The following is a 14,428-nucleotide window of genomic DNA, read 5'->3' as shown; positions in this document are numbered from 1 at the left end:
GGCAGTGACGGGTGATTGCTCACTCTCAAATGCTTCCATAACCATGGCTAGATCTGCGGGCTGTGCCATTTCCACCCCCGTGGTGGGCAATGGCAGCCTACTGAGAGCATCGGCGCAGTTTTCTGTGCCTGGCCTGTGGCGGATGGCGTAGTTGTATGCGGACAACGTGAGCGCCCGTCTCTGGATGTGAGCCGATGCATTAGTGGTGATCCCCTTCCTCTCGGAAAACAGGGATATAAGTGGCTTATGGTCAGTTTCCAATTCGAATTTTAGCCCAAACAAGTATTGATGCATTTTCTTTACCCCATAGACACACACTAATGCTTCTTTCTCAATCATGCTGTAGGCTCTCTCAGCCTTAGACAGACTCCTGGAGGCATAAGCAACCGGTTGCAATTTCCCGAAATCATTAACTTGTTGCAATACACACCCGACACCATACGACGACGCATCACATGCTAGTACCAAACGTTTACATGGATCGTACAACACAAGCAATTTGTTTGAGCATAACAATTTTCTCGCTTTTACAAAGGCATTTTCTTGGCGTTTGCCCCAAACCCATTCGCCCCCTTTTCGCAGTAAGACATGCAGTGGTTCTAACAATGTGCTGAGACCCGGTAAGTAGTTACCAAAGTAGTTCAGGAGTCCCAGAAACGACCGCAGCTCCGTCACGTTCTGTGGCCTCGGTGCGTTCTCGATTGCCTCCGTCTTCGAATCGATGGGCCTGATCCCGTCCGCCGCAATCCTCCTTCCCAGGAACTCCACTTCAGGCACCAGGAAAACGCACTTCGAGCGTTTTAACCTGAGCCCCACGCGGTTGAGTCGACTAAGAACCTCCTCCAGGTTCTACAGATGCTCGGCTGTGTCCCGGCCTGTGACCACGGTGCGCGGGATCGAATTCAGTAAGCTTTCCATGTTTCTCTGGAATATCGCCGCCGCTGATCGGATTCCAAATGGGCATCTGTTATAAATGAAGAGACCTTTGTGCGTGTTGATGCAGGTGAGGCCCTTCGATGATTCCTCAAGCTCCTGCGTCATGTAGGCCGAGGTCAAATCCAGCTTCGTGAACGTCTTTCCTTCCGCCAGCGTTGCAAACAGATCATCGGCCTTTGGTAGCGGGTATTGGTCCTGCAGGGAGAAACGATTGATAGTTACTTTGTAATCACCACAGATTCTGACGGTGCCGTCTCCCTTGAGGACTGGGACGATCGGGCTGGCCCACTCGCTGAATTCGATCGGTGAAATGATTGCAGCTGGTCTAGCTCGATCTCTGCCCTTTCTCTCATCATGTACGGTACGGCTCTCTCCTTGTGATGGATGGGTCATGCCCCCGGAATTAGGTGGATCTGTACTTTTGCTCCTTGGAATTTCCCGATGCCTGGTTCGAACAGCGAAGGGAAATTTGTTTAAGACCTGGGCACACAAAGTGTCATCAGCGGGCGATAGCGCTCGGACATCGTCCCAGTTCCAGCGTATCTTTCCCAGCCAGCTCCTGCCGAGCAGCGTGGGACCATCACCCGGTACCACCCAGAGTGGTAGCTTGTGCACCGCTCCATCGTAGGAGACCTTTACAGGAACTGCTGATTACAGGAATCAGTTCTTTTGTATAAGTTCTTAGTTTTGTGCAAATTGGAGTCAAGACTGGCCTTGAGTCCTTGCTGCACCACAATTTTTCCAAAGTCATTTTGCCCATGATGGACTGGCTCGCGCCCGTGTCCAGCTCCATTGACACCGGGAGTTCATTTAGTTCAACATTCAGCATTATCAGGGGACAATTCGTGGTGAATGTGTGCACCCCATGTACCTCTGCCTCCTCGATCCGAAGCTCTGGTTCGTCGTGATCCTCCGTGGATCTGTCCTCCTCTGCAACATGGTGGTTTGCAGGTTTAACAGGCTTTGCAGCTCGCCTGCACACTCGTTGGAGATGTCCCATTGTTCCACAGCCCTTGCAAACGTATCCTTTGAATCGGCATGAATGGAAACGATGATCACCCCCGCAGTGCCAACAAGGTGTTAATGGCCTTGCATTCATCACCCTTGATGGTGGACTCTGAGACATCTGCGGATGTGCAGCTGCAGGCATGTGAGGCCTGCCCTGTACGTTACGATTTGAAAACAACATCACTTTGTTCACAGTACTTGTAGCAGCACTCGTGTGCTGAGAGATTTGCTTAGTATTGTCGCTGGTGGCAATAAACGCCTGGGCTATCGCTATGGCCTTACTCAATGTTGGTCTCTACAGTCAACAGTTTGCGAAGTATGATTTCGTGGCCAATGCCAAGTACAGAGAAGTCCCTGAGCATGTGCTCCAAATGTCCTTCAAACTCGCAATGTCCTGCAAGGCGTCTTAGCTCGGCGACATAACTCGCCACTTCCTGGCCTTCAGACCTTTTGTCGGTGTAGAACCGTTACCTCGCCATCAGAATGCTTTCCTTCGGGTTTAGATGCTCCCGGACCAGTGTGCACAACTCATCGTACGATTTCTCTGTGGGTTTCGCTGGAGTGAGCAGATTCTTCATGAGGCCATACGTTGGTGCCCCACAGACGGTGAGGAGAATCGTCCTTCGTTTGGCAGCGTTCGTTTCTCCTTCCAGCTCGTTGGCCACGAGGTATTGGTCGAGTCGCTCCACGAAGGTTTCACAATCATCTCCCTCCGAAAATTTCTCCAGGATGACCACTGTTCTCTGCATCTTTGGGTTCGCTATCTGTATCTCGTCGCCAGTTGTTGTGTATGATGAAAGTATCAGACTGAACACTGTGAGCTCAAAGTAAAGTTGACCTTAGTCTTTTATTGCCGGTCTGCAGAGCGCCTCTCCAAACTCTGAGGCTTCCTTAAATACCTGTGCTCCCAAGGGATTGTGGGATTCGTTGGGACTCCAGGGGATGAGCCCTCTGGTGGCTGTACAATGTGTATCCAAATTTACATAGATAACAATTACAGAGTTAGGGAGGGGTGTAGGGGCTGGAGGGGGTTACAGAGATAGGGAGGGGTGTAGGGGCTGGAGGAGGTTACAGAGATAGGGAGGGGTGTAGGGGCTGGAGGAGGTTATAGAGATAGGGAGGAGTGTAGGGGCTGGAGGAGGTTACAGAGATAGGGAGGAGTGTCGGGGCTGGAGGAGGTTACAGAGATAGGGAGGGTTGTAGGGACTGGAGGAGGTTACAGAGAAAGGGAGGGGTGTAGGGGCTGGAGGAGGTTACAGAGATAGGGAGGGGTGTAGGGGCTGGAGGAGGTTACAGAGATAGGGAGGGGTGTAGGGGCTGGAGAAGGTTACAGAGATAGGGAGGGGTGTAGGGGCTGGAGGAGGTTACAGAGATGGGGAGGGGTGTAGGGTGGAGGAGGTTACAGGGAGAGGGAGCGGCGAGGAGGTGATGGAGGGATTTGAGGGGAAGGATGGTGGGTGAGCTGGGACACGGGGTAGCAGAGTTTGAGTTGACGTGTGTTTGGAGAGGTTCTGGGGATCTGAGTGTGACAACAATGTGCTCCAGGGTCCAGCAGTACAGGGGGCCTCGCTGATTAACGGGTATCAGCAGTCCGTCTGTTTATCTGACCCCTGAACAGATTAACTCACACAGCCGTCACCAGACCAGACTTTCCACCCTGGACCCCTGACTGAGCACAGACCCTGTCAATGATTAACGCTGGTTATCGGGGGGGGAAGTCTGGGAGGGGTGGGGGTGGGGGGGAGTGAGAGAGAGGGGAGGGGATGGGAAGAGGGAGGGAGGGAGGGAGGGGAGGGGGGAGAGGGGACAGAGGGGGGGGGGAGAGGGAACAGAGGGAGGGGAGGGGAAGGAAGGAGAGAGACTGAGACTGAGATGGAGGGGAGGGGAGCGGGAGAGAGATGGAGGGGGAGAGGGAATGGGAGAGAGGGAGGCGGGGTGAGTGAGAGGGAGGTGGATGGGGGAGATGTGGAGGGGAAGAGTGAGAGGGAAGGAGGGATGGGGAGAGGTGGAGGTATGAGAGAGAGTGAGAGGGAGGGGGAGAGTTGGAGGGCGGAGAGAGAGTAAGAGGGGGAGAGGGAGGGGGAGCGAGGTGGAGGGAGAGAGAGGTGGAGGGAGAGAGAGTGAGAGGGAGGGGGAGCGAGGTGGAGCGAGAGAGAGTGAGAGGGAGGGGGAGAGGTGGAGGGCGGTGAGAGAGGGAGAGGGAGGGGGAGCGATGTGGAGGGAGAGAGAGTGAGAGGGAGGGGGAGAGTTGGAGGGGGAGAGGTGGAGGGCGGAGAGAGAGTGAGAAGGAGGGGGAGAGGGAGGGGGAGCGAGGTGGAGAGTTGGAGGGGGAGAGGTGGAGGGCGGAGAGAGAGTGAGAGAGAGGGGGAGTGAGGTGGAGGGGGCGAGAGTGAGAGGGGGAGTGATTATGAGGGAGGCAGAGCGAGGTGGAGGGAGAGAGAGTGAGAGGGAGGGGGAGAGGTGGAGGGCGGAGAGAGAGTGAGAGGGAGAGAGGGAGGGGGAGTGAGGTGGAGGCGGAGCGAGGTGCAGGGAAAGAGGGAGTGGGAAGGGTAGTGAGAGGGAGGGAGATGGAGGGTAGAGGAGGGCAGTGATTGGGGAAGGCTGGGAGAGGGTAATGGGGAAGATCGAACTGGTGCCTTTTACAAGATCGTCAAATAGGAAATTAATTCCAGGAACTTGCGTTAATTGGCTGCCTTGTTTTATTTGTTAATTCTGAGCAACAATTGGATAAATACTGGAGGGGGAAATTTGCCGGACTGTGGGGAAAGAGCGGGGGGGGCGACGGGCTCTCTGTCACAGAGCCGACACAGCACGGGCTCGATGGGCCCAATGGTCTCCTCATGTCATCATCATCGGCAGTCCCTCGGAATCGAGGAAGACTTGCTTCCACTCTATCAGAGAGTCCTCAGTTGACTGAACAGTCCAATACGGGAACCACAGTCCCTGTCACAGGTGGGACAGATAGACGTTGAGGGAAGGGGAGGGTGGGACAGATAGTGATTGAGGGAAGGGGAGGGTGGAACAGATAGACGTTGAGGGAAGGGGAGGGTGGGACAGACAGACGTTGAGGGAAGGGGAGGGTGGGACAGACAGTGGTTGAGGGAAGGGGAGGGTGGGACAGATAGACGTTGAGGGAAGGGGAGGGTGGGACAGACAGTGGTTGAGGGAAGGGGAGGGTGGGACAGACAGTGGTTGAGGGAAGGGGAGGGTGGGACAGATAGACGTTGAGGGAAGGGGAGGGTGGGACAGACAGACGTTGAGGGAAGGGGAGGGTGGGACAGACAGTGGTTGAGGGAAGGGGAGGGTGGGACAGATAGAAGTTGAGGGAAGGGGAGGGTGGGACAGACAGTGGTTGAGGGAAGGGGAGGGTGGGACAGACAGTGGTTGAGGGAAGGGGAGGGTGGGACAGATAGACGTTGAGGGAAGGGGAGGGTGGGACAGATAGACGTTGAGGGAAGGGGAGGGTGGGACAGACAGTGGTTGAGGGAAGGGGGGGGTGGGACAGATAGACGTTGAGGGAAGGGGAGGGTGGGACAGACAGACGTTGAGGGAAGGGGAGGGTGGGACAGATAGACGTTGAGGGAAGGGGAGGGTGGGACAGACAGTGGTTGAGGGAAGGGGAGGGTGGGACAGACAGTGGTTGAGGGAAGGGGAGGGTGGGACAGATAGATGTTGAGGGAAGGGGAGGGTGGGACAGACAGTGGTTGAGGGAAGGGGAGGGTGGGACAGATAGATGTTGAGGGAAGGGGAGGGTGGGACAGATAGACGTTGAGGGAAGGGGAGGGTGGGACAGACAGTGGTTGAGGGAAGGGGAGGGTGGGACAGATAGACGTTGAGGGAAGGGGAGGGTGGGACAGATAGACGTTGAGGGAAGGGGAGGGTGGGACAGACAGACGTTGAGGGAAGGGGAGGGTGGGACAGATAGACGTTGAGGGAAGGGGAGGGTGGGACAGATAGACGTTGAGGGAAGGGGAGGGTGGGACAGACAGACGTTGAGGGAAGGGGAGGGTGGGACAGACAGTGGTTGAGGGAAGGGGAGGGTGGGACAGATAGACGTTGAGGGAAGGGGAGGGTGGGACAGACAGACGTTGAGGGAAGGGGAGGGTGGGACAGACAGACAGACGTTGAGGGAAGGGGAGGGTGGGACAGACAGACGTTGAGGGAAGGGGAGGGTGGGACAGATAGACGTTGAGGGAAGGGGAGGGTGGGACAGACAAACGTTGAGGGAAGGGGAGGGTGGGACAGATAGACATTGAGGGAAGGGGAGGGTGGGACAGATAGACGTTGAGGGAAGGGGAGGGTGGGACAGATAGACGTTGAGGGAAGGGGAGGGTGGGACAGACAGTGGTTGAGGGAAGGGGAGGGTGGGACAGATAGACGTTGAGGGAAGGGGAGGGTGGGACAGACAGACGTTGAGGGAAGGGGAGGGTGGGACAGACAGACAGACGTTGAGGGAAGGGGAGGGTGGGACAGACAGACGTTGAGGGAAGGGGAGGGTGGGACAGATAGACGTTGAGGGAAGGGGAGGGTGGGACTGGTTTGCCGCACGCTCCTTCCGCTGCCTGCGCTTGGTTTCTGCACGCTCTCGGCGACGAGACTCGAGGTGCTCAGCGCCCTCCCGGATGCACTTCCTCCACTCCGGGCGGATTGGTCTTTGGGCCCAGGGACTCCCAGGTGTCGGTGGGGATGTTGCACTTTATCAGGGAGGCTTTGAGGGTGGTCCCCTGTAACGTTTCCTCTGCCCACCTTTGGCTCGTTTGCCGTGAAGGAGTTCCGAGTAGAGCGCTTGCTTTGGGGAGTCTCGTGTCTGGGGTATGCCCAACACCCCTCCCTACCTCTGTAACCTCCTCCAGCCCCTACACCCCTCCCTATCTCTGTAACCTCCTCCAGCCCCTACACCCCTCCCTATCTCTGTAACCTCCTCCAGCCCCTACACCCATCCCTATCTCTGTAACCTCCACCAGCCCCTACACCTCTCCCTATCTCTGTAACCTCCTCCAGCCCCTACACCCCTCCCTATCTCTGTAACCTCCTCCAGCCCCTACACCCCTCCCTATCTCTGTAACCTCCTCCAGTCCATACACCCCTCCCTATCTCTGTAACCTCCTCCAACCCCTACACCCCTCCCTATCTCTGTAACCTCCTCCAGCCCCTACACCCCTCCCTATCTCTGTAACCTCCTCCAGCCCCTATACCCCTCCCTATCTCTGTAACCTCCTCCAGCCCCTATACCCCTCCCTATCTCTGTAACCTCCTCCAGCCCCTACACCCCTCCCTATCTCTGTAACCTCCTCCAGCCCCTACACCCCTCCCTATCTCTGTAACCCCCTCCAGCCCCTACACCCCTCCCTATCTCTGTAACCTCCTCCAGCACCACAACTCCACAGGATATCTGCCCTCCTGATTATAATCGCTCCACCATCGGTGGCCGTGCCTTCTGTTGCCTGGGCCCCAAGCTCTGGAACTCCCTCCCTTAACCTCTCCGCCTCTCTACCTCTCTCTCCTCCTTCAAGACGCTCCTTAAAACCTCCCTCTTTGGACCCAGCTTTTAGCCACTTGCGCTAATTTTTCCTTCAGTGGCTCGGTGTCAAATTTTTGGTCTCAAAACACTGCTGTGAAGCGCCTTGGGACTTTTCACTACGTTAAAGGTGCTATATAAATTCACGTTGTTGTTCACTGAGCTTGGAGACAGGGTAGGGGTGAGGCTCGGTTGTTGACATGTTTGACGGACTGCTGTGTCGCCAGAAGTCTCCAGAAACAAGCTTATCTAATCCAGCTCATAAATCGGTCACTAGCCAGCAGCGGCTAATCGAGATCTGTGGCAGCATATTGCCACGTAAACATGGCAAGGTTCAAGAGATTGCTCCAGCAATTCGGAAGGCAAATGAGCCTCGATTGGGAAGCTAAGTGTCACCTTGTGTGTATGCATGTGTGTGTGGCTCAGGGGGCAGTACTCTTGTCTCGCAGTCAGAAGGTTGTGGGTTCAAGTCCCACTCCAGCACGAAAATCGAGGCTGACACTCCAGTGCAGACCTGAGGGAGCGCCGCACTGTCGGAGGGGCAGTACTGAGGGAGTGCCGCACTGTCGGAGGGACAGTACTGAGGGAGTGCCGCACTGTCGGAGGGGCAGACCTGAGGGAGTGCCGCACTGCCGGAGGGCAGTACTGAGGGAGTGCCGCACTGTCGGAGGGGCAGTGCTGAGGGAGCTCCGCACTGTCGGAGGGACAAAACTGAGGGAGCGCCGCACTGTCGGAGGGGCAGTGCTGAGGGAGTGCCGCACTGTCGGAGGGGCGGTACTGAGGGAGCTCCGCACTGTCGGAGGGACAAAACTGAGGGAGCGCCGCACTGTCGGAGGGGCAGTGCTGAGGGAGACCTGCACTGTCGGAGGGGCAGTACTGAGGGAGTGCCGCACTGTCGGAGGGGCGGTACTGAGGGAGCTCCGCACTGTCGGAGGGGCAGTACTGAGGGAGTGCCGCACTGTCGGAGGGGCAAAACTGAGGGAGCGCCGCTCTGTCGGAGGGATAGTACTGAGGGAGTGCTGCACTGTCGGAGAGGCGGTACTGAGTGAGCGCCGCACTGTCGGAGAGGCAGTATTGAGGGAGTGCCGCACTGTCGGAGGGGCAGTACTGAGGGAGCGCCGCACTGTCGGAGGGGGAGTGCCGCACTGTCGGAGGGGCAGTACTGAGGGAGTGCTGCATGGTTGGAGGTGCTGTCTTTTGGACGATACATGGGGTTCATGTAATAGATCCCATGGCCACTATTTCGAAGAAGAGCAGGAGGAGTTCTCCCTGGTGTCCTGAGACCAATCTTTATCCCTCAATCACCAGCTCGAAAGACAAAAGATCTGGGTCATTATCACATTGTGGTTTGTGGGAGCTTCCTGAGCGCAATTTGGCGTTTCGCACATTACTGCAGTGACTGCACTCAAAAAATAAAAGTGTTCCATTGGATGTAAAGCGCTTTGGGACGTCCGGTGGTCGTGAAAGGCGCCATATAAACGCAAGCCTTGTGTTGATGCGCGCGAGCCTGTGTGTGGGGACACACCAGCACTCCCGTGTGATGCTGACGGTGTGGAATAGCCGGCGGGCGGCGACCGAGAGTGAATGAAAGGGAACGCGGAAGGAGGATACGGAGGCCAGCACATTTCGGAATAGTCACGTTTAATATTCATTGTGGTGGGTTTTTTTGCACGTAAATTAAGGCGTCCGACACACCAGGCAGTGGACCTATTGCACGCATCTTTCAGAATTATAAATACCAGCAAATCAAACCAACCGGCCTTGTCTCGCGCCCAACGGTGAAAGCGTCCGTATAACGGGCAGACTCGAGGCCCATTAAACACCACAACTCCACACAAGCTGCACCCAGACACACATCACGGTGAGGGTCGTTTAAAAATCAGCAGTTTTTAAGGTTTATTCATTGAGTCACTTTTTTTTCAGTCAAATTCCACGCACACTGCCGAAATCCTTATCCATTCGTGAAGCTCTCGCTAAGGCAGTTTTTCCCTGATAATTTCTCTCTGTTACTTTCAGAGAAGCTCCCAGGGCAGGTACAGGGGGTTAGATACAGAATAAAGGTCCCTCTACACTGTCCCGTCAAACACTCCCAGGGCAGGTACAGGGGGTTAGATACAGAGTAAAGCTCCCTCTACACTGTCCCATCAAACACTCCCAGGGCAGGTACAGGGGGTTAGATACAGAGTAAAGCTCCCTCTACACTGTCCCATCAAACACTCCCAGGGCAGGTACAGGGGGTGAGATACAGAGTAAAGCTCCCTCTACACTGTCCCATCAAACACTCCCAGGGCAGGTACAGCACGGGGTTAGATACAGAGTAAAGCTCCCTCTACACTGTCCCATCAAACACTCCCAGGGCAGGTACAGGGGGTTAGATACAGAGTAAAGCTCCCTCTACACTGTCCCATCAAACACTCCCAGGGCAGGTACAGGGGGTGAGATACAGAGCAAAGCTCCTTCTACACTGTCCCATCAAACACTCCCAGGGCAGGTACAGGGGGTTAGATACAGAGTAAAGCTCCCTCTACACTGTCCCCATCAAACACTCCCAGGGCAGGTACACGGGGTTAGATACAGAGTAAAGCTCCCTCTACACTGTCCCATCAAACACTCCCAGGGCAGGTACACGGGGTTAGATACAGAGTAAAGCTCCCTCTACACTGTCCCATCAAACACTCCCAGGGCAGGTACACGGGGTTAGATACAGAGTAAAGCTCTCTCTACACTGTCCCATCAAACACTCCCAGGGCAGGTACAGGGGGTTAGATACAGAGATAATCTCCCTCTACACTGTCCCATCAAACACTCCCAGGGCAGGTACAGGGGGTTAGATACAGAGTAAAGCTCCCTCTACACTGTCCCATCAAACACTCCCAGGGCAGGTACAGGGGATTAGATACAGAGTAAAGCTCCCTCTACACTGTCCCATCAAACCTGGGCTGGGGGTGATTGATGGGTGGGGGGTGGGGGAAGGGGGGACAATGTCGAGGGAGCTCTGAAGCGCATTAAAGCCCATGCGTCCCCTGGAGTGGGCGGGGAGGGAGGACGGGGACCCCGTGCGTGGAGGGGGGGAAAGGGGAGAGGGGGAAGAAAGGGGGAAAGGGAATGGGGGAGGGGGGCATGAGGAGAGGGGAAGGGGAGAGGGGAGAGGGGGAAGGGGAGAGGGGAAGGGGAGAGGGGGGGAAGGGGAGAGGGGGGGAAGGGGAGAGGGGGGGAAGGGGAGAGGGGGGGAAGGGGAGAGGGGGGGAAGGGGAGAGGGGGGGAAGGGGAGAGGGGGGAAGGGGAGAGGGGGGGAAGGGGAGAGGGGGGAAGGGGAGAGGGGGGGAAGGGGAGAGGGGGGGAAGGGGAGAGGGGGGAAGGGGAGAGGGGGGAAGGGGAGAGGGGGGGAAGGGGAGAGGGGGGGAAGGGGAGAGGGGGGGAAGGGGAGAGGGGGAGAGAGGGAATGGGGAGAGGGGGAAGTGGGGAGAGGGAGAAGGGGAGAGAGGGGGGAAGGGGGGAGAGGGGGGGAAGGGGGGAGAGGGAGAGGGGGGGGAAGGGGGAGAAGGAGAGGGGGGAAGGGGGAGAGGGAATGGGGGAGAGGGGAAGGGGGGAGAGGAGGAAGGGGAGAGGGGGGGAAGGGAATGGGGAGAGGGAATGGGGGAGAGGGAATGGGGGAGAGGGGAGAGGGGGGGAAGGGGAGAGGGGGGGTAGGGGAGAGGGGGGGGAGGGGAGAGGGGGGGAGGGGAGGAGGGGAGAGGGGGGAGGGGAGAGGGGGGGAGGGGAGAGGGGGGGAGGGGAGAGGGGGGGAGGGGGAGAGGGGGGGAGGGGGAGAGGGGGGAGGGGAGAGGGGGGAAGGGGAGAGGGGAGAGGGGGGGGGAAGGGGAGAGGGGGGAAGGGGGAAGGGGGAGAGGGAGAGGGGGGGAAGGGGGGAGAGGGAGAGGGGGGGAAGGGAATGGGGGAGAGGAGGAAGGGGAGAGGGGGGGAAGGGAATGGGGGAGAGGGAATGGGGGAGAGGGAATGGGGGAGAGGGAATGGGGGAGAGGGGAGAGGGGGGGAAGGGGAGAGGGGGGGAAGGGGAGAGGGGGGGAAGGGGAGAGGGGGGGAAGGGGAGAGGGGGGGAAGGGGAGAGGGGGGGAAGGGGAGAGGGGGGGAAGGGGAGAGGGGGGAAGGGGAGAGGGGGGAAGGGGAGAGGGGGGGAAGGGGAGAGGGGGGAAGGGGGGAGAGGGGGGAAGGGGAGAGGGGAGGTGGAAGGGGGAGAGGGAAGGGGGGAGAGGGGAGAGGAGGAAGGGGAGAGGGGGGAAGGGGAGAAGGGGAGAGGGGGGAAGGGGAGAGGGGAGGGGGGAGAGGGAAGGGGGAGAGGAGGAAGGGGAGAGGGGGGAAGGGGAGAGGAGGAAGGGGAGAGGGGGGAAGGGGAGAGGGGGGGAAGGGGGAGAGGGGGGGAAGGGGAGAGGGGGGGAAGGGGAGAGGGGGGGGAAGGGGAGAGGGGGGGGAAGGGGAGAGGGGTGGGAAGGGGAGAGGGGGGGGAAGGGGAGAGGGGGGGGAAGGGGAGAGAGGGGGGAGAGGGAAAGGGGGGAGAGGGGAAGGGGGGAGAGGGGAAGGGGGAAGTGGAGAGGGGGGGAAGGGGAGAGGGGGGGGGAAGGGGAGAGGGGGGGGAAGGGGAGAGGGGGGGGGGAAGGGGAGAGGGGGGGGAAGGGGAGAGGGGGGGGAAGGGGAGAGGAGGAAGGGGAGAGGGGGGGGAATGGGGGAGAGAGGGGAGAGCGGGGCTCAGAGGCTGGGCTGCCCACGAACCCGCGCAGGGTGGAGTAGAGGCCGATGTGGGTGACCAGGTTGGGCTCCAGCACCAGGGCCCACTCGCCCTGGGCCCCCAGCAGGCCGTACAGCGCCGTGTCCTTGGCGTAGCCGGGCCGGCAGTGCACGGCGCCCAGGTAGGCCAGCACGCGGCGGGCGGAGGGGGCGGGGAAGAGGGTGGCGGGGGTGCAGCAGGAGCTGGCGGGGGAGAGGGCGTAGAGCTGGGGGCTGAGGCGGCGGAGCTGCAGCAGGTAGTGGCGGCCGCCCAGCTCGCCGGCCAGCATGGCCCACAGGCCCAGCAGCAGGGCCGCCGGCCAGGGGGGCCAGCGGCCGGTGGCCAGCCGGCGGGCGGCGGACAAGAGCCAGCCCCCCAGGGCCCCCAGGCCCAGCCACTCCAGCAGCCGGGCGGGCTCGGGGTGCAGGTAGCCCTGCAGCCGCTCGGGGTGGTACAGCTTGACGTACAGGGGCTCCCCCTCCCGGCCCCGCAGCCGGCGCTCAAGCAGGTCCCGCAGCACCGGGAAGAAGTCCTCCCGGGGGAGGGCGTCATCCTCCACCAGCAGCACGTGGCGAGGCCCGTAGGCGGTCAGCGCCTTGCGCAGGCAGTACAGGTAGTCGCGCTTCTCCTTCTCGAAGAGGTTGTCCTCCCCCTCGCCCTCGCCCTCGCCCTCCTCCTCGAAGCGGTGGGCGGTCGGAACGAGCCTCGCGGCCGCCAGGGCCTCCAGGTGCTGGCGGGGCCGGCGATGCACGTTGCAGGCGAACAGCCGGTGGCCCCGGCACCAGGGGCACTGGCGGAGCAGGCGGTGGAAGGCCGCCGCCACCTGCAGGTAGTAGCGGTACTCGCCGCCCTGCCCCCGCGCCGTGGTCACGATGGCCACCACCAGCTGCGGGGGAGGGGAGCGGGGGTCGGGCCGCAGGGGCGGCCCCTCCACCTCGTCCTCCCCCTCGGCCTCCCGGAAGTAGCGGGCCGCCTCCTCGCCCCGCGCCCGGCTCTCCTCCAGGGCCGCGGCCGTTAGCCGGCCCAGGTGCGCCGCGCGGCGGAAATAGCGGGAGTGGCGGAGATCGTGGCACAGCAGGGGCAGGGCCAGCCCGAAGGTCAGCAGGTACAGCAGCAAGACCTGGGCCCAGGGGCGCAGGAGGAAGCGCAGCAGGCGCAGGAGGGCCGCCGCCGCCGCTCCCCCTCCTCCTGCTCCGGCGTCCCCTCGTCGCTTCATCCCTCACGCCCCAAGTCCCGACATAGTCGGCTGCCTCCCCGCCCGCCAACGGCGTCGAACCGAGGCGATGAGGCGTGCGGGTATGCCTGGGGTGGGGTGCGCTTTCAATCTCCCTCCCACAAGTTACGGAAGCCTTTCACCGGGGGGGGGGGGGGGGGGCGGGGCGGGGAGACAAGAGAGGACGGTCGGGGTCTTAACGGGCGTCAGCAATGAAGAAAATAGCGGGACTTAAGTGAAGAGCAGAGAATCTCCAAATCGCCAGCCTCTCCTCTTAACGACCGACTCCCGATAATTCTAGAAAGGCAGCGTCCAGTTGTCTAAACAGTCTCAATAATAGTTTGGGGGGGGTGGGGGGAGGGGGGAAAGAGAGGGGTAGGATGTCCCAGATAACGCTCGATTTAGGCGAACGACAGAGTCACCCGAATCCTATTCTCAGCTTCGTGTTGAAAGGGGGCGATAAGCGTTCCAGGAGAAGGGAAGAGAAAGTTGGAGGGATACGATTCACTGGCCTGCCCCCCCCCGCCCCACCCCCCGCCCTTCACACACAAGGCTCAACGAGCCCCTGAAATTCGACGGGGAGTGGAAATGTTTGAGCATACGCAGCCGGGAGTGTTAACAGATCAACCGTGAAAACGCTAATCGCAGCGAGAGAGGAAGGGTGGGGGTGCGGGGGTTGTGTGTGTGTGGGGTACGAAGGGGTGCGGAAGGGGGAGATCTCCCCGGGATCGGGGAGCAGAAGGGAAAGCGGGTTCAACGGGACGTTCCCCGAGTCCTGACACGCTCCCCTCTGACGTGCCGCCGAGGTGAGGTAGGGGTCCACGGATTTGGGCGCCAAGCTTCTCCAGAAGGTTTGCGCTGGGCTGGAGGGCGATCGCCGGACGGCGGGGGAAGAGAGTCTCGCGTTCCTGGTTTGCCCGGAGGGCGTGCGAGCAAGGGAAGGAAGGGACGCGGGGAGGGAGGGGAGCAGTTCTGGCGGTCGATGGGGACC

The 14,428-nt window shown here is 59.9% G+C and overlaps 1 protein-coding gene across 1 annotated transcript; it reads right to left on the bottom strand.

The window, feature by feature from the left end:
• Positions 1-829: 829 nt before the first annotated feature.
• On the bottom strand, positions 830-14,422 carry pgap4 (post-GPI attachment to proteins GalNAc transferase 4). Its single transcript, XM_070874595.1, has 2 exons — positions 12,098-14,422; positions 830-941 (listed from the first exon to the last, which is right to left on the bottom strand). Exons 1-2 carry the CDS (start codon positions 13,438-13,440, stop codon positions 830-832), a joined length of 1,455 nt encoding a protein of 484 aa, XP_070730696.1. The 5' UTR covers positions 13,441-14,422.
• Between the last annotated feature and the right edge of the window lie 6 nt (positions 14,423-14,428).

Source organism: Pristiophorus japonicus, unplaced genomic scaffold, assembly GCF_044704955.1.
Source record: "Pristiophorus japonicus isolate sPriJap1 unplaced genomic scaffold, sPriJap1.hap1 HAP1_SCAFFOLD_900, whole genome shotgun sequence".
Taxonomy (NCBI): Eukaryota; Metazoa; Chordata; class Chondrichthyes; family Pristiophoridae; genus Pristiophorus; species Pristiophorus japonicus.
Note: the sequence above shows the minus strand (reverse complement) of the source record. Positions and strands in the feature narration are given on the sequence as shown.